The 27,861-nt window shown below is 34.4% G+C and overlaps 1 protein-coding gene across 1 annotated transcript in view; it reads right to left on the bottom strand.

Moving 5' to 3' along the window:
- PRMT3 (protein arginine methyltransferase 3) overlaps positions 1 to 27,861 on the bottom strand; it is a 136,005-nt gene that overhangs the window by 45,906 nt on the left and 62,238 nt on the right. The window contains exons 11-13 of the mRNA XM_082845357.1: positions 14,378 to 14,456; positions 3,594 to 3,781; positions 1,500 to 1,586 (exon numbers count right to left, since the gene is read on the bottom strand). Coding sequence (XP_082701483.1) covers positions 1,500 to 1,586; positions 3,594 to 3,781; positions 14,378 to 14,456 — 354 coding nt within the window. The remainder of the gene's footprint in view (positions 1 to 1,499; positions 1,587 to 3,593; positions 3,782 to 14,377; positions 14,457 to 27,861) is intronic.

The raw sequence follows: 27,861 nt of genomic DNA, 5'->3' as shown, positions 1-27,861 counted from the left end.
TATGAAAAAGAATGTGTATATACATATAACATATATATACATATATATGTTATATATACATTCTTTGCTGTACAGCAAAACTTAACACAACATTGTAAATCAATTACACTTCAATAAATTTTTTTAAAAAGAGGTCTTTTTTAACTCTCAAGGATTACTAATATCAAAACACAGAGTAAGTCTAGGAGTTAAAGACTTTAGCCTGTAATTTCAATTGACCAAATCATTTCAGTTACTAAAAAGCAGAATTAGAAAATCTGGGATAAACGAATGGGAAGAATGAGATTTTGCTTTTCACCAATTAAATGAATATATAATGGGTGCTTAATGATCATAAATCTGGGATTTAGATACTAAACTTTCCAAAATTGTAAAACCAATTTCAATGAAAAAAGGAATTCCTCAAAACATCAAAGAACACAGTTAAACTCATTTGGATATAAAATAATTATTGGCTCAAAATGAACTGAAAAAATTTTAAAGAAATCATATAATCTTTTGTATGTCAATCTGAGCAAAGTATTGAAAAGAATCAGGTTGAAGAGTCACAGTTAACATGACTATCATCTGTTTCACACAGTTTCTGACAATACAGTTTTCAATACAAATTTTAATTCTGAAGTTATAATTCGTATTTTTTAAACAATATAATTAAAATTTAAAATAATATAAATATTTATATCATAACACCTATGTAAATTCATACCTTCTTAAGTCAAGGCCTACATTTTATTAACATTCTGAGTCTCCCGGTAAAGGCATATATTGTTACCTTAGTATGAGTATACATTTAGAAATTATTTAAGAAAAGCATTACTATATTTTAATAACATTTCTGGCTACATTGTAGGTGCTTTCACATATTATCTCACTAATCAATGTAACCAGTCTTCTAGTCAGAAAGGATTACTAACATTTTTCTTAAAGCAGTTGATTAGTCTGAGGTACAGATTACCTAAGGTAACTTGAACAAAGTAACAAACTAGTGAGTGGCAGAACCAAATGTGAAACCAAATTTGTCTAACTCTTCTAAAGTGCATACTTTTTCTATTACACCAGGTTGATTCTTTAAGGAAAGGTAAACAATCAGTTTCTTCATTATTTTTCTCACAAGAATATAAAATATTACACCAAATAAACATCTTATTTCCATCTAAATTGAGTGTTAAGAGTTATTGAGAGGAGCAGGACATTAATTTTTGTCTATGAAGATAAAGTTGAGTGCTCTCAGTTAATTATATGATAGGTAATAATGAAGAATCTATAAAGAAAAATCATTCTGTAAACATGGTTCCCTAATACTTTCTCTTCTGAACTAAACTAACTTTTCTGAAGTCTACTGACCTATTAAAACAGATCTATTCCATAGTCTAACAAAGGCAAAGATAGACTGTCAAAGGCAATAGTCTTTTTCATTTATCACAAGCCTGGTAATTCATTAGCCTGCCAATCAACTGCACTACTAGAGAGATTTGTGAAAGTAGAATGAAATAGCTTACCGTGCACAACGATGTCTTTGTGATTTTTAGGGTGAAATCTGAAGAAAACTCCAAATCTGAGACACATGTTGTATGGCAATCTATATGCTACCCGTGAAAAAAGAGTGGAGGGAAGAACTTAGTAAAAATAGTAAAAGCAAAACCAGAAACAAACAGAAAAGTATTCCTTTTTTTTTTTTTAATGCAAAAAGGATTACTGTAAACCAATGCTTTGCCAACTTTAATCATTCACACCCCACTTTTGGGATTATTTCTAAATTTAAGGGCTACTAGCACTATTATTCAGTTAATTTTTCTTTAAATCAAATTAGTATTTTTTACTTAGACTTCTTATAAGAATAATATATATCAAATCATGGCTCTGTTGTACTAAAGTTTTTTCTAAGACACATTAAAATACTCTCAAATAAAAAATGTTTTCCTGTGTTCCAACTAAAATCATTCTGTATACCACCAGTGGTATACATTTACAATAAACTACGTGTGATAACAGTTAATATTTTTGTAGGAAATGCCAACTTGAAAACATATGCTATTTAAAAGGACAAGGTGTTTTAGAATTCACTCTTGTAAGTGCATCTGAAGTTTCTTACATACTAGGAAAAACCACAACAATTCCAACCAACGAGCAAAACCAACTACGAAGATTCACTTCAGGAGAAAAATGGCCAAATATCCTTGTTTTCTTATTCTGCCCTACCTAGTTCAAATCCTTCTCCATTTCACTATGGAGAGTAGATGGACTCAGCTACAGCAGTGTGACCAAATGATGCTGTAAAGGCTGTCAACATTTGACTTACCATGAGTAGGTATACAGTGAACACAATTCATATGACTACCTGAAACATTACTCTATTTTAAATAGTTTGAGAAAAATTTTAAAACGTTACAGCATGGTTGCCTTTTATTTATAGGAGGATTGCAGAACACAGAACATACTATATTTACCTAAACAAAGAAAATAAGAGAAAGGGTGTATATATATATACTTTTTAAACACCTTTATCAGTCCTAAATTTTCTATTTCAACTATTTTATTTATTCATAGAATTTCTGGCATTAAGCAAAGAGATAACTAGAGAGAGAAATTAGCACACCCACATGACCCTCCTCTTTCTGCTCAGTCTTAATGCTGAGTTGGCTTACACCCCTACCCTGAGTCAAAGAACCCAAATAAATCCCTTACACTCAGTATACCAGGGCAGTGAACAGTCCTACAGTCATTAACCAGGCTGCATTTTTTTTTCTTAAAAGTTGAATGCAATTTTAATCAGCTTGTTGTTGTTGAGAAACTTTATGTGTTAACTTAAAATAGTTTATCAATTTAAGAAAATTAATGAATACTAACTGAATATCTACTTTGTGCAGAGAACAACTATTGATACTATGAAAGTAACAGTGGACTAAAAAAGAAGAGACAATGTTCTGAACTTAACACTGAACAGGCTATATTTATCTGATGATACAACTGAAACAGATGAATTAAGAAGTCTTTTAAAAAAGCAACAGGACTTTCACTCACTGCAAAGTTATTATTCCACCCATGTAAATTCGACATAGCAAAATTGACAATAAAACTAGAGATTAACATGGTGAAGAGTAAGATTAAAACACAAAAGGAATTAACTAAGCAATGTGAACATAGTAGGGTTTTAGTTTCATGGGCACAGTCACTATAATTAATTAATCTGAAAAGGCTGGAAGAAATCTGGGTGAGAGAAGTTGTGTGAAACATATATGAACGAATAATCTGGCTGTAAACGAGATGCTAGGATAAGGCCAGAATGTGCTGGTGGAGCAGAAATGACAATACAGCAGGACTTTTTGCCTCCGCTAAGCCAAAATAAATGATTCAACCCTTCAGTATAAGGAACTTCAATATATAAAGAGAAGTGATTCCAAAGGGATGACACAGTGAACTGGCAAATATTATGATATCAAGCTGCTTTAGATTAATTAAAATAGAAAGAATAATTACTGTTTTGAAGATACATATATAAAATCAATATATTAATTTGAAATACTAAACTCATAAATGAAAACTAAGAAAAATAGCCATACTGTTAAAGAAAATAAAATTAGTAAAATACCTACCTTAATACTACAGGGGTCTGAAATAAGAGTCTTTGGATCTAAAACTTCCACCACAGCTTCTGGAATAACTGCTTTCTTCATGCAGGACATGTTGAAGCCATAGACATCATCCCAAAAAGTAATTCTATCAGCATGTTTATTCATATCACTTACTGCCACAAGGCTGATAGTGCAAATATCAGGGTAGACTGTAACAAATAAAACAACGAACAATTTAGCATTATCTCTCTTTGTAACAAAATATAATTTTTAAAGGCTAAATATAAATATCAAATCCAACAGTACAGATTGCTAGCAAATGATTACTAGCAGCAGGGGATTAACAAAGGTATAAATCAGAGAAAATAACCAAGTTCCATGTTGTGGCCTCTTTAAAAAAATAATAAATAAAAGATTTCTATTACTGTGATGGTAAGATTAAAACAAAGATTTCAATGATGGGTTCCCACTCAAATTATTTAGAAAGGATGGACACAATCCTGAAATAAACATATTTATTAACATTAAACATGCTGACTGTAAAAGAGGTACTAGATTTTTTACTTTAAATGTTCCTCTGAAACGTGAAGAGGCAAATCCTTTAAAAAGGTGTGTTGTGTGACAGAATTTTACAGTTGTGTAGAAGACCAGTTCATATTACCCTCTCTTATCCACTATGAAAGGTAAACATTTATGAGCACCAAATGTGTGCTGATAAGTTATTCTATTTTACAGACTGTGCATACATGTCCCTACTCAAACTTACATTTACACAATTCTGACAAATATATTAGCAATTATTAGTGATGTAATAAATACTGAGAAAGGGGAAGCACAAGTTACTAAGGGACCTACAGAAAAAAACAGCTAACTCAGAAATCTGAGTTAGCTGTAGCTGTAGCAGGGGAACAAGGATATTGTTTAAGGCAAGAACTGAAGACCAACTAAGTTACCAGTGGGAGGGAAAGAGTGTTCTAGGCAGAGGGGGCAGTGGGCATGTAGGGGCACAGTACACTCCAATTTGAGAGGAACAGTGAAACAGAAGTCGACAAAGGAGGGACCAAAGAAAACAGTGCTGAGTAAACCACATTAATAAATTAGACTTTATTCTAAGAATAATGATAAGCCAGTGAAAAATTTTACATAGGGTAGCAACTTGATCAGATTTTGGTCTTAGAAAAGCCACCTTGAGTGCAATGTGGAGAATAAAAGGTAGGGAGCAAGACTAAGAGACAAACTAAGAGATAAATGTAATAATACAGGTGATCTGAAATAGACTGACGGTTGTGGGAATGGAGAGGAGGAGATACAGTCAAGGGGTGTTTAGGAGGTAGAACTCATAGGGCTGTAAGACCGGCTGGCTGTGAAGGTGAGAAAGAGGGAAGAGTCAAGGATGACACAGTTTTAGACTTAGCAACTGGGTAAACTGTGGTACTAACCATTATAATAGGAAATAAAAAAAAGGGCAGATTCAAGAGGAATATGAGAGTTTATTGCTTATGAGACAAACAGGTAAAAATATCCAACAAACAGCTGACTATACAGGTCTGAAATTCAAAAGCGGTGATCTGGGTTCAATATATAAATTTGGAACCGTGAGCACATAAATGCAAGTATAAGTTATGGGAGCTTATGAGGTCACCTAGGGATACATAACGAGTAGCGGAATTTAAGGGATGAGTAGAAGAAAAGGAGGCTGAAAAGAAATGGCTGAGAAGCTAGACCACAGAAGTAAGAAGAAAACCAAGAGAGTAAGTGTTGAGAGGTAAGGAAAGAGAGAGTTCAGGGAGAAACTCTCTTCTCATAACTAGTAAAAACCTTTATAACACAAAATTTAAAAAATAACATTGATGTTCTTTTTTTTGGACTAATAAATAGCAAAATTAACTTTGTCCTTCAAATGTCAACATGTAGGGGATTCTTGAATTAAAATATAAGTTACATACCCCTATATCAACAAACTGAAAGCAAGTACATATGTGCCAAAGAAATGCACAAAGGAAAAAATTTTACTATTATTAACTAGCCTTCAGACTTAAACAGCAGAGAAATAACCCTCTCCTTCCCCCAAACTCTGTTTCTCTCCACAGCTGTAGGAATTTTATTATTCAACGACAGCAGCACTAAATTATCTTCTAAATAAAGCCCACGATAAGATCTGCTGGCATCAGAGCAATTGCTTTTTCCAAACCTGACATCTGAGATACCCAGAAAAAATAACTGGTGCTATGTCACTGATAAGAAGTTTCTCAAGTCTTCTCTAAGGGGACATGTAAGGCAGATATATATGATAGCTGCATTGGGCTGGAGTCGACTGCTGTGTAAACTGAGTTACTTCTACCCTCCTCTTCCTCCACGGACGTGTTAAGCCTCTTGACTGTGTTTAAATTTCTGATCAATACAAATTTTTCAAAGTAAATGATGTGCTACTGTAAATGCTGACCCAGCAAGAGTATCTGCTACAGGAAAGGTATGTATGTTTAGTTTCCTGAACCAGGTCCTTACTATGAGAAGCATTGAAGAAGAAACAGAATTCTGAAGCAACGTTAGATAGTTGGCAACTTCTTTTTGTATACTTTGTCAGACTTAATATGACCATCATGTAAGCTTTCCAACATTATACCCTGTTAATTTCACCCTTAAAGAGGAACATAATAAGGGTACAGATCAGGGGTCAGCAAACATTTTATGTACAGTGACTGTTTTAGGTTTTGTGTATGGTCTTTATTAAAGCTACTCATCTCTGCTGCTACGATGTGAAAGCCCCAAAGACAATATATAAATACACAAGCATGGCTATTTTCCAATAAAACTTTATCTACAAAAACAGGCAGCACACCAGATGTAGATATCCCTGATATAGATGAGGGAAAAATGGATGAGGGAAGTCATTATCAGGGCCATTATACTGCGCTACTTCTGGGAGCACCACTCACAGTGTCCAAATATCCCCTGGAGTTGTGCAGTGTACATTCAAGCTACTTAACATGGTTCACAGAGTTCTTCTATTTTAGAATACTATTAAAAATCTTAGTGAACTTAAAATACTTACTACCTAGCCCTTTGTAGAAAAAGTTTGCTGAACTTCGGCTCTGTATCAAGCAATATGATGTACTAGTCAGTAATATTACTAAGAAATAAGGATAGCTTTTTCATTCATAAGGAAAAACTATAAGTTATTAAAACTAATTTAAAAGTTTTGAAAATATGTTGGTAATAAGAGAAACAGACTAAAGAGGAATATGATTTAACTTTTCCAAGGTTTACTTATTTATTATTAACTTATTAATTAATTAATTTGGCTGCTCCGGGTCTTAGTTGTGGCACGTGGGATCTTCATTGCGGCACGCGGGATCTTTTACTTGCATGCGGGATCTTTTAGTTGAGGCAGGCATGTGGGATCTAGCTCCCCAACCAGGGATCGAACCCAGGTCCCCTGAATTGGGAGTGCTGAGTCTTAACCACTGGACCACCAGGGAAGTCCCTCAAGGTTTATTTTTCAAGCTAATTATATTTCACAAAAATACAGAAAATCAAAAGAATAAAATAAAATATAATACAGAAAATCATGGTTCCTGTATTTGTTAGAATTTAGAAATGAAATTAGCTTTTATCTTTCAGTTAGTAAGATCTATGAATATTTATGAAAGACTTGTTATCAATGCTATAGGTCAATTTGATTCTTTATCCATCTCCTCAGAGCTGGCTAAAATTTTGGGCCACTTGTCAGAATCCCGACTAACCCTTTACCTTCATATTCTGACACATTTGTCACCTGATTTTTGTCAGAAAGAAGCATAATTGAATAATTATTCCTTCTTGTAGGTGAAATTAACAAAGTGTTGATTGGACAAAAGCACCCTCTTAACAGACCATTTATAAATTCATGGCTTTGACATCTGTGTCCTTCTCGATTCACTGCCCAAAATTCATCTGTCACTAGAACAGCTCACATGGTGAACAGATAAAGATGGGAAATCCTTTATCCCTTAGAAATGCCTCACAAACTTTTGGACACTAAAGGATAAGACAGAGATGCATAAAGAAACAATTCCTAGTAAACACTAGCATCACTGCTTGTATATAAATAACCAGAGAGGAAAAAGGTTTAGAATGAAAGGAGATAATAAATAAATCAAAATAGACTGTCCTTTTCACAATATATGTGAACCACATGGAGGTAGACTTCACTGAAATAACAGTCAACAGTACAATGACTGACATGCATAAATAATTTGGGAGTTGAATAAGCTTAAAAAATTAATTTATATAATAAGGTTATCTTAAAAATTAACTAATATTTATTTGGAAATTGGAACATCTTCTCATCGTTAACTTATAATAAATGTATAAATAGTATTAGGCCCACATTCTAAAGCTTAACTAGGCTAAAATGTTGCTGCAATATGCATTGAAAAATTATAATAAGAAAAAAAGGTAGAAAATGACACTACTGCAATATCACTGAACAGAACAAAAATAATAAACGTGGGAAAAACAGATTCGAAGATGAGGAAGTACACAGTAAATTATGGAAATACTAAAGAAACCTCTAAGCACTATGAGACAGTGTTAGTGGCTGATTACACTGAGATATGTACTATACAAACAGCAGGTGATAACACCATGATGCCTAAATTCATTTCAAAACTTTTATAAGGTATAACCTTAACACTAATCTCATGTTTACCAGCTATAACTCAGGGGGGGAATTAACATTTATTGAGCAACTATTTTATGTCAAGCATCTCATTCAGACTTTTGACTGATTCTATAAAGCCGGATTATAATCCTCATTTTTCAGATAAGGAAACTGAAATTCAGAAAAATTAAGTAACCTGCCCAAATTACTGGTCTTCATCAGCTAACTAGGTAACTAATCATCTGATGAAGCAGGGATTTAACTCAAGGTCTGACTGCAAAATCTTTATGCTTTCCATTTATTCATGATGCTAAATTTTATGCTTTTCAAATGGAACAAAAGGAAAGAGGAACTCGACTATCCCACAGTAAATGAGCACCTGTTGCAGAAGAAAGAGGAAGGAAAAAAGGGTTGAGAAAGTTTAGAGATTAATAAAATTTCAGGGCAAAGTGAGGAAAATGGAAACATTCAGCCTTACCCATTCCATCTGAGTAAAGGAATGAGGTGATAAGGTAAAAGAGATCCTAAAAAGGAGAGCAACCAAGCAGAAATGGGGGAGGAGTCAGTAAAGTCTACAGCTCAGCTTTCTACAGAGAGGGAAATAGTAAGAAAAGTATATTTGTAAACCTGGACTTTATAACAGAGGCAATTTCTTATTAGCATAGATCAGGTTTCCAATGCAAATTCTAATGCAAAACCTGAGAGAGACAGATCTGTCAGTGTATATAGTACATATCTGCCACTCTATTTTGCTGCCCCCCTCTGAACTGTTTGAGAGATTTCCTATGTTGAGGCAGGGCCTACTTCCCTCTATAAAAGCTGAAAATGACAAAATTTGCTTTCCCTCCCTCCCTTCCTCCCTTGCAAGTTAGGCATGAACACATGACTTAGGCTCTACTAATGATATACACCTAAACCTGTGTCTACTTTTCAGAGGCAGCAATACCTACTGCTGGGTACATCTTAAATAAATTCTTACGACAGGACTCTTCCCCTAGATTTTGGTTCAAAAGGATCAGACGTGGAGTCTGAAGATCCATATTTTTAACAAAAGGTCCCAGTGACTGTGATGGTCTGCCAAGATTAGGAAACAATGACTTAGGATACGGCTGTCTTAGTAACTTGCTTTGTACTGAACATAGTGCTCAACTTTATAATCCTGACAACTATAAATCAGAGAAGATGTACACTGTGAAGGACCTCATAAGAAAGTTGAGTTTTGTTCTGACCATATGAGGGGGGAAGAAACCTTTCGTTTTCCTTGCAATGAAAGGCAATGAAAACAACATTCTTTTCCAGTACCATGGAAGATGTCTCCTTTAATGGGCACCTACATTTCTATGCAACAATTATGATTTTACAAAACTATTATCAGTTCTGAGGAAGTTTCAAAGCAACGAATTATTTCTTTGTGCTCCTACAATTTCAATTGGTCCAATTCTGGACGATGTCAACCCTGATTACTTGACTAAAGTGGAGTCTGCTAGGCTTCTACATGGAAATTTACTCTTTTCTCTTTTGTAATTAGTAGATATTTTGTGGGGAGATTCTTGGAAACTAACTAGGTAAGTATTCCATTCTTAAACTTTCAGATTATTCATTTTATATATAAAAACCTTTTCAGGGCTTCCATGGTGGCGCAGTGGTTGAGAGTCCGCCTGCCGATGCAGGGGACACGGGTTCGTGCCCCGGTCCAGGAAGATCCCACATGCCGCGGAGCGGCTGGGCCCGTGAGCCATGGCCGCCGAGCCTGCGCATCTGGAGCCTGTGCTCCGCAACGGGAGAGGCCACAACAGTGAGAGGCCCGCGTACCACAAAAAACAAAACAAAACAAAAAACCTTTTCAGTAGCTATGAAGATGGGCATGATTTTGCTCCTTAATGCTAAGCCTTATTCATATAATTATATAATATTTTGCCCAAATTCCCTTTTGTTTGGTATCAATATCATGACTTTTTTTCTATTTGCCTGAGTATCTTTTTTAACCCAAGTTTAACTTTTCTATATAATTTTGTTTTAGGTGTGTCACTATATAGTGCACAGAATTGGGTTTTCTCTTGTGATCCGATCTGAAATTCTTTTTCATTTAATAAATGAATTTAGTCCATTTACATTATTGATATGAGAACTTTTTCTTGTTCACAACTCTACCATTTTATATTATTCTGTATCTGTAGTTTTTATTTTGTTTTTTAAGTAGTTCAACTACATGGTCTTTTTGCTTTTTCCTAAGTATTAATTCTTTAATTTACAAAGTTTGCCTTTTTGTTCTAGTAGCTAACTTTATAATTACAACCTTACAGAATATCTTTAGTTGTCTATTTTTAATATTATTTACTAATCTCCTATTGCGAGTAATGATAAAGTTAGTATATTTCCTTGTTTTTCCCTTTCCTTTCCTCTTCTTAATCACCCAATTATTTTTTTAATTACAAAAAGAGACATAATGATAATACTAACAACAATTACAGAAGTAGGTAGTTAGTACAGAGTTTTAATATATTTTTCAAAATAGCTAGAAATCAAATTATGTAATAATTCATTTGACCTGAAGGAGGTGGAAGATGCTGCTTCATTTTTTTTTAATTAATTAATTTATTTTTGGCTGTGTTGGGTCTTCGTTGCTGTGTGTGGGCTTTCTCTAGTTGTGGCGAGAGGGGGCTATTCTTTGTTGCAGTGCATGGGCTTCTTATTGCAGTGGCCTCTCCTGTTGTGGAGCACGGGCTCCAGGTGCGTGGGCTTCAGCAGTTGTGGCACGTGAGCTCAGAAGTTGTGGCTTGTGGGCTCAGTAGTTGTGGCTCACGGGCTCTAGAGCTCAGGCTCAGTAGTTGTGCACAGACCCAGGTGCTCTGCAGCATGTGGGATCTTCCCGGAGCAGGGCTTGAACCCGTGTCCCCTGCGCCACCAGGGAAGCCCTCATTTTTTTTTTTTTTAAGTCATCTCTATTGAGGCAAAATTTACACGCAGTAAAACTCACTCTCTGTCCTTTTTGATGTATAATCCTATGTGATTTGACAACATAGAGTTACACAATCACCACTACAATCATGATACAGACAGGATCAATGACCACAAGCCTCACCATTCAATTTTAATCAACAGTATCATTTTAATATTACCTCTGTAGTGCTAAATGTGCTCTAATGCTATTACTTGAGTTGTCAGCTTTAAATGATATCCCATAAATTCCTATTAAAGATAAATCTGGGCTTCCCTGGTGGCACAGTGGTTGAGAGTCCGCCTGCCGATGCAGGGGACACGGGTTCATGCCCCGGTCCGGGAAGATCCCACATGCCGCGGAGCGGCTAGGCCCGTGAGCCATGGCCGCTGAGCCTGCGCATCCGGAGCCTGTGCTCCGCAATGGGAGAGGCCACAACGGTAAGAGGACCGCGTACCGCAAAAAAAAAAAAAAAAAAAAAAAAAAAAGATAAATCCATTTAAGTATACACACTTTCCCACCTACCTCCTGCATTCCCTTTACAATTTTTGTGAGATGTGGTATTTGACACTTTTAGGGTATAAAGCATTTACATTCTATGCTGTCATCCTAAAATATACATTGGTTTTCATCTTAATTCCTTGTAAAATTATGCATTGATCTCAACCTAACATTTTCTTGGTTTTACTCCTGATCTCTTGGTTGGCTGAATGTAAAACACAACAATTTCTGATATACAATTAGTAAGTCTTAGCTAATAATAGAAGAAAATAGTAAATCCACTTTCACTAACTTTACAAAACTTAAAAAAATTTTTTTTATTTCGCCGCACCGCATGGCTTGTGGGATCTTAGTTCCCTGACTAGGGATCAAACCTGGGCTCACAGCAGTGAAAGTGCAGAGTCCTAACCACTGGACTGCCAGGGAATCCCCACAAAGCTTTATTTTTGTTAGTGATAACAGTAGTAAATGAGTACCTCTAAAGTACTGTGGAACTGCTTGGTGGTAAGGAGCATGAATACTCAAGTTACTGGCTGACTGTCTTTTATAAAGGCTTTACTCCATGCCATTAAATATAAAGTGAGACATAAACTGAACCTGGATTCATGTAAAAATAAACTGTGGTCCCTTCATGCTTATATGGTCTCCAATAGTCTCCCTCTCTCATAATTCAATCATTCTTTCTAAAACCTTGACACTGCTAATTGCTTAATAAATCTTTCCTTCAGAAAAACATGAAAGAAAACTTTGTTTACAATAAAAGAATGAGCATCTAGATGATATTTATTCATCAAGGCATACACAAAATAGGCTAAACCACTTCATGTTACTCATTTCTGACTTTTCCTACTTTTCTTGATTCTTTTAACAAGTAACATTCAACAGCACTGCTTATGAAGTTAAATGCTGACCTCTCTTCAATATACTTCCAGATTATCTTAGTGCTAACAGCAGTTATATAAAAATATGGAAAGAGCTAGAATAAAGCCTCCACTTTATCCCTTTGATGATGGGAAATAGCTCTGCCACTGTTTCAGCTATAACCTCATTATTCACATGGCTGTAAGTTCTTAATGAATTTCATCAAGAATTCAATTTAAATGTATTAAGTTGCTGTCAGTCCTTCAGTAAGATCAATGAACACCACTCAGGGAAGTATGGAAACAGTTTTCTGAATCTTCCCTAGAACAACTTCAAGGCAAGAATTAGATTCAATAAAATGCACTTTAGTAAAGAAACAACAAGGGATACTGAAAAGAACAAGAATACTGGAGTCTGGCAGATCTGAGTTTAGAAAAAAAAAAAAATTCAAGACTTGGACACTTAATATGTACCATCCAGGACACCTATGTTTCTAAAGTCTCACAGGGCTGTTGTGAGGATTACAACACGTGAGGATTACATGTAATAAGATAAATAAAGGTACAGCGTATTATTTGGCAACTATTGCACAATCAACAAATGGTAGATAATATTAGTTTTTAGTCATTAAGTGTAGTTGTCTTTAAAAAACAATCACTGCAATTAGTGAGAGATACAGCCAATTGTTGCAGGGTAAAATATATCTAAAAATTCTAGCCACGTTCACGTCAGAGATGAGAAGCGTATCTTGAAATGGTTGCAGGAAATACAGTGATAAAATGAGAGCATTTTGAAAAACAAAGGCAATCTATTTAAATGATATTATAAAAAGAACTCAACTGTACTGGAGAATTTTCTCTATGCTTTATGTTTTGGCCTTACTGATTTTTACTGCCAAAGTAATTTCATAGAACATGGATGGGCAGGAGGCATAAGTATGGTCAAGTGCTTTATGTCACCAGTTCAAAATGTATCCTCCTTTTCACCCACTTTTATATAACAGTTTTATCAACTGTACTCTGACCATGGAAATGATTTACTGGTTCTGAAGCTTTGAGAAAGGGAAGGTACAAGGAAAGGTGAATGAAGGGAGACATGCTATTCAATTCAGTTTTAATGATTCAATGCAAAAAACATGTATGATGTTCTATCTATGTTCCAGAAGCTGTGGAGCTCAGTGAAGAGCCAAAGATGAGTAAAACATAATCCTTGAGAACATTTATTTGTATACAACTGTTCATAGCAGAAAGCCTGTCAAAACACAATCTCACTTTGAGTACGCAGAGCTAATATGATTAAAAGTTCACCATGGCCATGAAAAGGAAGCCTTCCAAATTTATTGGGATCTATTGAAAAATACTCATTGGGTATACTGTGGTTTAAAAACTTAGTAGAAACCACTCACTACTTAAATGCTCTTGTTAAATTACAAAGAAGCCAGGTTTATACATTCAGTGAAGTCATGGAGTATTTGCTACCAAAGTGAATGATCTCCAACCTAGTATGAAACATTCTTTTGGGAAAAAACAGAAACAAAAAAACCCTAAATGTCACAAAGATTAAAAATCAAAGAGTCTCTGTTAGATTTTTATTTGAATATCAAAAAGCTTCCAAATCTAGTCCTTAGTATTTTTATTAAAAGTGTTCATGAGAATACCATTAACTTAAGAGTCCTGCATATCTTATATAATGTTCTACTATCAACGGTACACTAAACAAATGTCTTAAATCTTCCTCTGATGGAAATGTCTTTCATCTCTATTGGGAACTTTCTCAGTCATGCATAGTTTATCTGAAATCCAAAGGTTCATTTGGTTCTGCTAGACTAAAATTAGATTACTGAAACTAGAATTTTATACTCACCTGATCCTCCTTTTGCCAAGTATTTGTTCTTTGCATAAAGGACAGAATCTAACATGGACTCAAAAAGAAGAAAATAGCCCTGTATAAAAAAAGAAAAAATGGGTTTTAGAAAAGTGCAGTATCATCATATGCAGTTCAATTTAAATATCTGGTTAGTGTTTTAATGGAAAATATACTTTTAGTCTCTACCATATAATATTCTGCAAAGTTTGAAATTATTTTTTGCAGTAAATTCTCCACATAATAATTATTAGAAAATCAGGCCAGGGAATGGACTTGAGGACATGGGGAGGGGGAAGGGTAAGCTGGGACAAAGTGAGAGAGTGGCATGGACATATATACACTACCAAATGTAAAACAGATAGCTAGTGGAAAGCAGCCACACACAGCACAGGGAAATCAGCTCAGTGCTTTGTGACCACCTAGAGGAGTAGGATAGGGAGGGTGGGAGGGAGACAGGGAGATGCAAGGGGGAGGAGATGTGGGTATATATGTATATGTATAGCTGATTCATTTTATTATAAAGCAGAAACTAACACACCATTGTAAAGCAATTATACTCCAATAAAGATGTTAAAAAAAAAAAAAGAAAAGAAAATCAGGCCAGGGTACAAAGTGGATCCAGAACGTTTATTACAGCAGAATATACTGAACCTTCTCTACCTGTGCTTCCACTTTCTAGACTATTATTTCTTCCACATTAAAAGGAAACTTTCAGATAGAAATTGCTAATGTATCCTATAATTTCCTGGAATACTGCAATATTAATCTAGAGCAATAGTTCTTAACTAGATTTTGCCCCTGGGGGACATTTTTCATTGTCACAGCTGGGTGGGGGGCAATGCTGATAAACGTCCTTCACTGACACAGGACGGCCCCCAAACAAAGAAATGTCTGATCCCAAATGTCTACAGAGCTGAGGCTGAGAAACACTGGTCTGGAACACCTTTTCCCAAAATGTTTCCTGCCCAAAAACATTCTCTTTGAAGAGTTTTTTTTTTAAAAAAAAAAAAGGAGGGGAGAGGTGAGAAAGACCAGATGCTATATCATCCTCATATAGAGATTCATAATGCACATCAGCACATTAACAGTTCTGAGAAGTGTTCTGGTAAAGAGGATGGCTGAACAAATTCTAAACAAGTATTATCCACTTTTTAACTAGAAATCTCTTTTTTTCTATTTAACATGTATCAACACCTTGCACAACTATGTTGTTTGAAATACATTTCATGAAACTCAGCCCCAGTGTGCTCCAGACTCTGGAGAACACTTGACTCCTCCACCAAGAAAGGCTAATCACAGCACAGATGAAAAGATAATCTGCCACTACTGGTGTCACAAACACAGTACATTCTAATAGTATGCTATACACTTTATTATAGAAATGATAAAGTAATGATGAGTGAGAGATCAACGCCAGTTTCTGTCAGTCTTCTTCTGGGGCCCATCCTCCAATAGCCCTGAGCAGCAGGGAAAGTCAAGTGTTCAGCACAGTGCTTAGCACGTAATACACCCTATTATGGCTAAGGGTTAACTAATATGAATGTTACCCTCATGTCAGCATTCTAAATCAAAACTGTTCTCACTCATTTGTTCTGTGCACAAATAACTAAGAGGATCAATACACAACACAATGAACAAAACTGTTTTAAATGTTTCTCTAGCACAGGAAAAACCTTCAAACCCAGAATGGATAATCTTCCCAAGAGATTAATAGCAAATTTAAATTTACAGAAAATACAGCTCTAGTGCTTGAATCACTTATAAAGGAACCTAATTAAACTACTGCTAGCAACTCTATATTGGCATTTACCTTCTCCCCACAACACACTAATCCACTGATAAGAAAATAATTGCCTACAAAAGACAGACTTAGCAACAAAACTCTTTTATTACTGTGTTTACATTCGGATAATTAAGGATTTGTTGGAAACTGCTTTCCTTGATAGAGCACTTCAGTAAAATGTCTAACTCTTATAAGTTAGTTCCTCATTAATATCATCTGTGTATTCAAAGCACAAGAGCCTTCTGGAATTCAACTAAGATATCTTTATCAATCTGACATAATTCATGCAGATCTATGCACACAGATGCTTATAAATAAGCATTTATCAGTTGATTAAAGTGAATTATAATTTTTGCCCAAAAAAATTATTTAAAGAGGAGGCATCTATTTACCTAAGAGGAAAAGATCAGTTGGTAAAACATGTTAATAGGTTGGGAAAAAACGGTCCTTATTTGCAAGACTGTTGCATGTTAAAACATTAAAATAAAATCAAATCACACTTTCATACAAACTGAGTATTCATTATAGTCCAATCTTTTTTGGAAGGGGGCGAAAAGTATAGTGTGTTACTGATCTGGCACCATGTCAAACTGTTTCTAGTATTATCCTTTCAAAGTAGTTAGTTAAATCTAAGTATTTTCCCTCTGTAAGTTCAAACTCCATCTTACTTCCACATACTACAATCAAACCAAAAAAGTTTTTTCAATCCGTAACTGAAAGTAGCTCCTTCTAGCAACATGCTCATTTATTGCATTTAAGATAAAGTTATAATTAGCCATTCATCTGAGATTAAATAACCGTATTTTAAATCGGTACTATGGTCAATACCAATAGAACCAATTTAGAGGGTGGACTCTTGGATTTATATCCTAGAGGAGCTTCTTTCTCTACGTAACGTTGGGCAAGTTTACAAATGAAGAAACGGAGACTCAGTGACGTTAAGTGACAATAACAATGGTATTCTACACCATAGAGCTGTTATGAGAACTAAGTATGTTAATACATGTAAAAAGGTTTGGAACAGTAAATCTAATTAGTTTAACTAAAAAAAATTAAGAGCTACTTAAAAAATATATTTGTAAAGGCTAGTGAGAATTTTTAAATTACATCTTTAATAGAGAATGAAGGCTTACCAGATTGCCCAGAATTATATAATATTTAGTGAATGGTCCTATATTAAAATCCAGTCAGAACTAAAATTCTTTTTCCCCCCGCCCCAGGAGTCACGTTTTTTTTAAGACCAGCCAAAACTATACGGATTGTGTGCATACAAAAAAAAAAAAAGATAAAAATGAGAAAACTTTCTTTAAAATTAAGAAACAAAATTTTAAACCCAATTGAAATAATTTGATCAGGTTGGCCAAATTAGTGCCAATTCCAGCTTCAAGATTCTTCTTGTGAAGATAGAGAGATTTGTTTCGCTGGGCTAAAAAAGTTAATTTTACTTAATCTTCTGAACTTTAGTATTTATACTTAAGACTTTCCTATATGTCTGCTTCCATTTAAAATAATAAACACCAATAAGCACTTTTCCACATACCCCATAATGATCACCTTAGCTAAGATCAGAATCCTGATCAAACAATATTAGAGAGTTTCTAAGGTTCTAACTATTTAAACAATGTAATTTTCACATTAGAGAAATCAGTACTAGCATGGTTAAGTGAGGTATTTTAGGTCACGTAGCTGGAAAAATAATACTGGACAATTTTCAGATCCCCTCATAAACACTGGCCTTAAGATTCAATTCCCAATGCTGCTAACTAAACTCAACAAGAGATAAGAGTGCAAATAAACAAAACAAAGATAATCATCCCCGGCAGCAAAAACATCCTTTCATAAATGCCATGTCTTTACTTCCCATTTTTTAGAGTCAGCCAACATTATGAAGTCAGAGAGTTTCTGAAAGCAAATAATCAGATGTTTTTGTTGATACATGTAAAGGATTTAGCAGAGTGCCTGGCACAGAGTTAACACATAAAACCTACAAAGGATCATTTTTTATAACTCTAATTTGGCAGAAGTCATCATATGGGGTCAGCTACTATGAGGTAGAATTGGGCTAAAATGGATTGAAGCAGAAGGCTAAAGCATGTCTTTCTTTTTTCGCCTTTTCCCATTCCATTTTTTTCTCCTTTTTCTCTCTTCATTGATGTATAATTAAAAACAATACTTTATTTCTGATAATACCTTTTTTATTTCTGTAGCAAGATATTTCTTGTATATGACAAGGCTTTTATTCTGTCAAAGCAGTTTCTAAGTTTTATGTTAAAGAATAACTAAACTAGCAAATCAGTAGAAAAGCATTCCTTCAAAACAAGAATAGATTATACATATTCATATTTAGTCCATCTACTAAATATGCCACATTATGACTATGATTATGATTTTGGCCATGCCGCGGGGCTTGTGGGATCTTAGTTCCCCTACCAGGGATCGAACCTGGGCCCTGGCAGTGAAAGCACCAAGTCCTAACCACTGGACCCCGGGAATTCCCAAGCCACATTATTTATTACTCAATGAAGACTGACAATTTTACTGGTCATTTATTTCACTTAGTATCGAGATATCTGCTCAACTATTACCTCCTCAAAAGGGATTTTCTTAATGTCTCCACATAAAATATCTTTTTTCCCCCCACCGAACTCTAACTCTTTACCCTGCTTTGTACTCTATCATAGCACTTAAAATTGGTTATTTTAAAATGCTGTTTTGCTTTCTAAAATTAAAATTCTCAAATAATAATAGTGGTGAAAACTGTCAAAGTTCATAGTATTAAGTGTTCTTTTATGGAATATCTTATTTAATTCTTCCCTAAAGCACATGTTATTGTTATTTCCATTTAACTAATGAGGAAATTAAGGCTTAGAAACGTTAAATAACCTAAAATCCTAAGACTTAAAAAAAACAGCTCACAGTCACAGAAACAGTTGAACAAGTCAGAATTTGGAAGCTTGGTCTGCCTGACTACAGAGGTCAAGTTCTGAATAACTATTCTATGTTGCTTCTTGAATTGATTTACCTGATTGAAAATAAGACTTGGTATTTGTATTATATTATACTACATTTGTAATTAAGGACTCAAGTGTTCTGAAATAAGAAAATTCCCATAGAGCATATTAAACAAGATTAGAATTTACAATAGGTATCTGATTAATATTTCAGAGTGAAAGCTTATTTGGCAAGTGGCTGTTAGCCACCATTCACTGTGAAAAATATGACTTTAGAAAATCAATGAATATCCTAGAATATATGTAGAAACAAAACTTAACATTTGTGAGATAAATGAAAATGTCTAGTTAAAAATATTAGCAGATGAAAAGTTTCATATATGGATTGCTTGCGGTTATTGTCCTTTCTCTCAACTTTCCACTTTGCTAAACTTCATTTTACTATAGGCTCCCTACGTGATAGAATAGGCTTTAATTTCCTGGGAATTGTCCTTGGTTCTGAACCAAGTCATTTATTACTGATATCAGAAGGCTTTGCTCCAAATGCCCTGCTCATCTGCAGTGTAATTCAGACTGTAATTTCACAGGCTGCTGCCTCACCTGTAGGGGTGCCATCTGGAAGAGAATTATACCCAATACTTCTCCCATGATGCTCATGGGGCACTTTTCTTCCCAAACTGACATTCACTTTTTAAAATTAAAATTTGCATTTACACTTCAAAAATTAATAACTACAAAAGTAACACACTGGATCAAATCTGGAACTAGAAGAACCATTAACATTATTCACTGAAATAGGAATAATGCCTATTATTATTTTAAAATGCCTGCTCATGGTATCTTCTTGGAATAGATTAATTAATGATAAAAGAAACTTGTGATACCTTCAGAATAAGGTGCTTCTCTTGACTAATTTTTTTTTTCAGTTCAAATAACTGAATTACTGACACACGCTTAGGTAGAATTAACTGTTTAAAAAACTGAGGCAAGGGGAAGGCAACAATAAAATGACGAGTTTATGTGTAGAAAGTCTAGTGACAGTCAACAATCTGGATTTATTTAAAGATAAAAAATAAAGATTTATTTTAAAATATTTAAAGATTACTTCCAACAAATAAATAAACCTACGAAATCTAATCTCAAATTCTTAAGTACATTTCTGAAGCATAATAAATATTTGATGACTTCTTTTTCAATACTCCTCTCAATTCTATAAGATTTACTATAGATAGAATTTTATCCAATGTGACTGGGACTAGTAGTCAGTTAACTGAAAACAACATGTTTTAAGTAAAAACATACAAATGTAGATTTGTTTACCAATATTACCAATATCCACTTGCCAAGTGGAGAATCCTTCAATCCTATAATTTCCACCCTCACTCCTAAGCCCTTCACGATTGTTTTAGTGCTTTATTTTACAACAATTTTTTTCTTACAATATTGTTCAATAGTTTATGTTAATATGAACTGATTTTTCATAAATAAGTAGGCAAACAAATACAGTAAGCTCTTGGTAAACAATACAATCCAACTGATGGGAGCAGAAGAGGAGCAGCACACTAAAGGTACCTCATTAGCCTAAGTGTTCAGGTAGCCATAGGAATCTAGCAGATGTTATACAAAAAGAATGCAAAGCATCATTAATCTGGTGAATTAAACGCAGGTTGGTTAGGAAGCTTCAACTGTACATGCATGTGACAAAGTATACTGTCATGATGTCACCTTTTAAGGAAAAACTTCCTTGATGCCTCAGACTAGGTCAGGTGGCCTGTATAATATCATCTAAGTTGAGGTATGAGTTATTATCAATGCATAGAAATGAGAACTCTGAAACAGGGTTTCTTAACCTTGGCACTACCAACATTTTGGGCCAGATAATACTTCCTTGTAGGGGCTGTTCTGTCCACTGTAGGGTATTTAAGCAGCACTCTCCTCCAGTCCCCATCTCTCCTGAACTGCTGTAACCTAAAATGTTTCCAAGACATTTCCCATTACCCATATATCCCAGGGGGGCAAAATTAGACATGCTCCCTCCACTGCTGAGAATCACTGCTCTAGAGATATAACAAAAATAATTAGATAAGCATTTTCTCCTCATCTACAGTGCTCTCTGCTAGCAATGTAGCAAACTTAAGATTTTACAGGTAGAGAACGGACTTGAGGTTATGGGGAGGGGGAAGGGTGAGCTGTGACAGGGCGAGAGAGAGTCATGGGCATATACACACTAACAAACGCAGTAAGGTAGATAGCTAGTGGGAAGCAGCCGCATGGCACAGGGATATTGGCTCGGTGCTTTGTGACAGCCTGGAGGGGTGGGATAGGGAGGGTGGGAGGGAGGGAGACGCAAGAGGGAAGACATATGGGAACATATGTTTATGTATGACTGATTCACTTTGTTATAAAGCAGAAACTAACACACCATTGTAAAGCAATTATACCCCAATAAAGATGTTAAAAAAAAAAAAAAAGATTTTACAGGATGTACCCGATCTTGTCTGATCTTAGAAGATTTAAAGGATGTAAAAGAACCTCTATTTACTTCATTGTTATATTTATAATAGCCTTAGACATTGAACATCTAAACTGCAAAGTTTTTTCAGTGATTCCCAAGCCTGTGATTTGACTCTTTCACCTTAAAATGTGCTAATACTAACCATTTTATTTATCACAAATATGATAAGGACGTTACATGAGAATTTTAAAGTAATTATGTAAAATACTTTTGGGTAAGATACTTTCCTTACTGATAGCTCTACGGTAACCGAGACAGATTATATTACACTTTCACACACCTGGAAAAATGCAAGGTGTCCGATGATATCAAGCAACAAGAATATCTGTATCCTTTGCACTCATCTGCCATAAAATGGGTAAAAAAATAATGCTTTAAACATGAACACACAGACATCTTTGTTCAATGTTTTATGTATTTGGTTAAGATAAATTTCTTAAAGCAGAATTTCTGCATTAAAGGATATGCACATTTAAAATTTTGACCTGTGTCATAAAACTGCCCCATAGAAAGACTGACAATTTTTACTACCAGAACTACATGAGTGTACTAAAAACTTAAATGTAAATGGGGAAGGTATGAAGTTTTATACACACACACATATATATCTCCATGTTCTGGGCGGGGGAAAGTACTAACCATAAAGAAAAAGACTAATAAATTTGACATTAAAATTTAGAACCTCTGTTCATCAAAAGACATCAGAAGAATAAAAAATAAGTCACAGAGTTTGGAAAGATAACACACACATTTCCATCTCCAACAAGGAAAAGTAATCAACAAGAAAAATGCGGGCAACCCAAAAGAAAATTGGGTTAAAAAAATTATATACAGTTACGAGCCAGGAAATCACCAATAACCATATGCAGACATGCTGAACTTCATTAGTAATTCAAACACAATGAGACTACCAAATGATTACCAGATTGGCAATAATTACAAAGTTATGCAATATCCAGTGTGGCAAATCTATGGGGCAATGAGGTAAAAATACTTCGATCCATCCCTCCTTCCCTTCCTATTCTTTTTATTTTTTGAAGTATAGTTGGTTTATACAAAGTGGTGTTAGTTTCAGGTGCACAGCAAAGTGATTCAGTTATACATACATACATGTATTTTTTTTCAGATTCTTTTCCATAGGTTATTAGAAGATATTGAATACAGTTCCCTGTGTAAACAGTAGGTCCCTGTTATATATATATTTATATTATATATAGTAGTGTGTAAATGTTAATCCCAAACTCCCAATTTATCACCCCTCCTTCCCCTTTGGTAACCATAAATTTGTTTTCTATGTCTGTGAGTCTGTTTCAATTTTGTAAATAAGTTCATTTGTATCTTTTTTTTTTAGATTCCACATAAAAGTGATATCATATTTGTCTTTCTCTTACGTGAGTTAATATAATCTCTAGGTCCATCTATGTTGCTGCAAATGGCATTATTTCATTCTTCTGTATGACTAATATTCCATTCTATATATATGCTACATCTTCTTTATCCACTCATCTATCGATGGACTTTTAGGTTGCTTCCATGTCTTGGCTATTATAAATAGTGATGCTATGAACCCTTCGGTACGCGTATCTTTCTGAATTAATTTTCTCCAGATATACACCCAGGAGTGGAATTGCTAGACCATATGGCAACTCTATTTTTAGTTTTCTAAGGAACCTTCATTCTGTTCTCCACAGTGGCTGTACCAATTGACATCCTCACCAACAGTGTAGAAGGATTCCTTTTTTCCCCACACCCTCTCCAGCATTTATTATTTGTAGACTTTTTGATGATGGCCATTCTGATCGGTGTGAGGTAATACCTCATTGTAGTTTTGATTTGCATTTCTCAAATAATTAGCACTATTGAGTACTTTTTCATGTGCCTGTAGGCCATCTGTATTTCTTCTTTGGAGAAAGATACATCTGTATTTCTAAAACAATATTCCAATCCTGCACGGTGATTGAAAAAAATCATTAATTATAACTGGAAATTCTATTCTTAAAAATACAACTAAATTACTTGCTAGCACTTTTACTGATGAGAATTAATTAAGTTATACTTATATGTAACATGGTGGTCCTACAAAACTTGTAAATTATAGATGTTTGAGACTACAGGAAAGATGAACTCTATTAACAGTATGATTCAGGGCTTAAAGAACAAGATCTCATTCCGTTTCCTGCACCAATGCATTTTAGGAGCTCCTGATTCTCTAAGTACAACATATAGGCCAGAAGAAAAAAAAGAACATCTAGTTAGATGCATCAGTAAGCTGGCTTTCACCTTGAGAGCCATTTGCTAAAGCTAGTAAATAAACATGGAAAAACGGGAGATAAAACCCATGGTCCAGCCAAAGTGAGGAATATAAGACCCAAATAACAAAACAGAGACAACCAATATATCTACAGAGTAAATGTAAATTTAAAATCTCACCTGCTGCCACCCTGCTCCCTCCTCGACAAGCCAGTTTAGAACCTTGGTGTTGGGTGGTCAAACACATACTCCCCTCCACCCCAACCCCGCCTCCAATAATTCTTAACATAAGCCAGTCCCCATGCAAATATACAATCTTAATTTACAATGTCTAGGTGGCAGGAAAAACCTCAGCAATTTAAAAGTGATTCTGCAACATACTCTGTTGTCAAGACTGTGAAAAAACAGGTATTCTCATTACTGTTGGTAAGAAAGCAGAATGGTAAGGTAAGTGCTGAGGAGAATTTGGCAAAAACTGTTAAGATTGCATATGCATATGCATTAACCCTTTGACCCATCAATCCCACTTCCAGGAAGATGAAATGAAATATGTACAAGAATGTTCAACATTAGCTGTAACAGCAAAAGAATGACAGAAATTTAAATGAGTGTTAGTTATATACATTATATTTATCTGTACAATGGAGTATTATATAGCCATAGAAAGGAATGAGGTGTATCTTTCTATAATGATACAGAGTGATGGCCAAGATATAATTTTAAATTTAAAAAGCAAAGCATAGAACAATGCATAGAGTATGTTAACTCTGCGTAACATAGGGTGAAAATATAAATATATACATATCTAATATCTTTTTAATAAACCAAAAGCTAAAAAAAAAATTTTTTTAAGGTTATCTATTCACTAAGGGACAAAAGGAATGGAACCACATAAATGTTTTTGTAATTAAAACAAAATTAACTAAAAAAGGAAAAAGAAGCAATTCCCCCAGATTGAAGAAAAAGGAAATAAATCTGATGGTATGTCAAGTTCGTTACATAACCAGAGGAAAATAATTAATTCAAGTAACTTTGAAACACAGTATTTAGACTGTGTATTTCCATGAGATATACTCTAGGACAAAAGAAAATATAGAGGGATCATAAACTGCATTAGAAATCTTATTGTTAGTAGTAAAATTGATATAAAAAATTTAAAACTATTATAGGTAATCTATTATATGATAAAGTAAACAATTATTATTTTAAGAATTAATATTTTCTACATAGAAGAAAAAGAGATACAGTACAAAATTAAAGACTCTAAGTAAAAATTCCATAATCTTAAATTGGAAATATCAGTGTAAACTCATGGTTTTTTTAATATTAAAAAAAATAGCTATACCTGTCCACTAAGAACAACATACAACCAATGGCAGTACAGTAGCAATGAGCACTCCTAGAACCCAGACTGTGATCTCTATATATACCGTTTTCCAATGAAAGAACCAGGATTCTTTGATTCCATGTTTAGGCAGTATAAAATGACTGTAAAATATCTTATAGTACCAGAAAGTATAATCTGAAACATAAACATACTTATATTTTCTGTTTTTCATTATTATATTGAAGACAACTAGGAATTGTTAAAGGGATATAAGAGGCAAGTTCAAATGTCTGTCATTAGCTAAAAATAGGCCAGTGCGAACACCAAAAATAGTAATTACAATGGTTCAAAACACATCAAATATGTTAAAAGTCCATGAGTTCATAATGACACTAAAAACAAACCAAAAAAATCCCTTTAGAAAAGGCTAGGGAAACAGTTCATTATTCTGAAAATGTTAAGTAGAAAATATACGGCATTTATCCCCTTTTTCCTATATAAACTATAGTTTATAACCAAATGTTTGATGAGAGTACTTACAGAATAACTTCACCTAACAAAGAATAAATGATATAATTAGAATATCACAATTTTATAACTTCTAATGAAATAATGAATCTAAGAAATCATTTTCAATGAATTCTAAAATCTTTAAGTCAAAGGCTGATAGGGAACTTTATAAGAAGTAGATTAGGCTGACAACTCCAAAAGCAATTATCAATCTCAATGTAACAGAGACAGCCAAACACTAAGAGTCCCTTGACTCAATACAATAGAAACCAATCACCACCATCACACATGAGGTGTTCTGGGGGGAAAAACCCCTTGAATTTGTTAATCCTCTATTTCTTGACCTTGTATTTCAAGTTTACAAGAAATACAAGGGATAGAAAAACATATTAAATGACACCATGAGGATGTAATCATCAAAATCCAGACCGTGGAAAATTCTACAGGAAAAATGGCCCAGTTTCTTCAAAGAATTGCATGATAAAAAAAAAAGAGGAAGGTGAACCTACAGATTAAGAGATTTTAGATACCAAGATTTTGATACCAAGAGCATGATGCATAAAAATAAAAACATAATTTGTACCTCATCGATATTAAAAACTTTTGCTCTGCAAAAGGCTCTGTTAAGAGGACTAGTTACAAAGTGGGAGAAAATATTTGTAAACTACATATCCGATAAAAGAACTGGTAAAAAGAACTATCAAACTCAACACTGAAAAAATGTCCAATTAGAAAATGAACAAAAGACAGAAACACACAATTCACTGAAGAGGAGATACAGACAGCAAATAAATATATGAATAGATGTTTCACATCATAAGCCATTAGAGAAATGCAAATTAAAAGCACAATGAGATATAACTACACATCAGTGGCTTAAATGAAAAAAATAGTGACAATAGGAAATGTTGGCAAGGATGTGGCGACACTGGATCACTTATATGTTGCTAGTAGGAATAGAAAATAGTACAGCCCTTCTGGAAAATAATTTGACAGTTTCTTATAGAACTAAACATACAATTACTATATGATTAGCAATTATACTCTTGGGCACTTCTCTGAAAGAAATGAAAACTTATGTTCACACAAAAATCTATACACAAATGTACATAAAGCTTTATTTGTATGATTCCATTTATTTGTATGATTCCATTTACACAGCTTTTTTTTTTTGATGTGGACCATTTTAAAAGTCTTTATTGAATTTGTTACAATATTGCTTCTGTTTTATGTTTTGGTGTTTTGGATGCCCAAGGCATAGGGGATCTTAGCTGCTGACCAGGGATCCAACCCCCAGCCCCTGCACTGGAAGGTGAAGGCTTAACCCCTGGAATGCCAGGGAAGTCTCCTACACAGCATTCTTGAAAAGACAAAATGAAAGAAACTGAGAGAACATTAGTGTTTATCACAGGTCAAGGCTAGGATTGGATAAGGACAATAGGAGGGCTCCTTGTAGTGGTGGAACTGTTCTGTATCTCAATGATATCAATATCAGTATCCTGGTTGTGCCATTGCATGATAGTTTTTCAAGATGTTATCATTGACAGAAACTGGGTATAAAAGTACAGGGAATCTCTGCATAATTTTTTATAATTGTATGTGATAATCTACAATTATCTCAAAACCAAAAGCTTAATTAAAGATTTATGAGGGCTTCTCTGGTGGCGCTAGTGGCTTGACAATAGTGAAGACACGGAAATAACTCAAGTTCCCACCACCAGATGACTAGCTTAAGATGTGATACACACACACACACACACACACACACACACACACAGGAATATTACTCAGCCACGAAAAGTAATGAAATACTGCCATTTACAGCAATGTGGATGGACCTAGAGAATTTTATCCTTAGTGAAATAAATCAGACAGAGAAAGCCAAATACTATATATCATTTATATGTGGAATCTAAAAATTAACACAATGAATGTATATGCAAAACAGAAACAGACTCACAGATATATGAAACATTACCAAAAGGGAGAGGGAAAGGGGAAGGGAAAAATTAGGGGTATGGGATTAACAGATACAAACTACCATATATAAAATACATAAGCAACAAGGATATGCTACATAGCATATGAATCACACCCATTACCCTGTAATAACCTATAACGGAATATAATCTGCAAAAATCCTGA

Source organism: Leucopleurus acutus (genome assembly GCF_964270905.1).
Source record: "Leucopleurus acutus genome assembly, chromosome: 8".
Taxonomy (NCBI): Eukaryota; Metazoa; Chordata; class Mammalia; order Artiodactyla; family Delphinidae; genus Leucopleurus; species Leucopleurus acutus.
The sequence above is the reverse complement of the archived record's forward strand: the minus strand, read 5'-3'. Positions and strand labels throughout refer to the sequence as shown.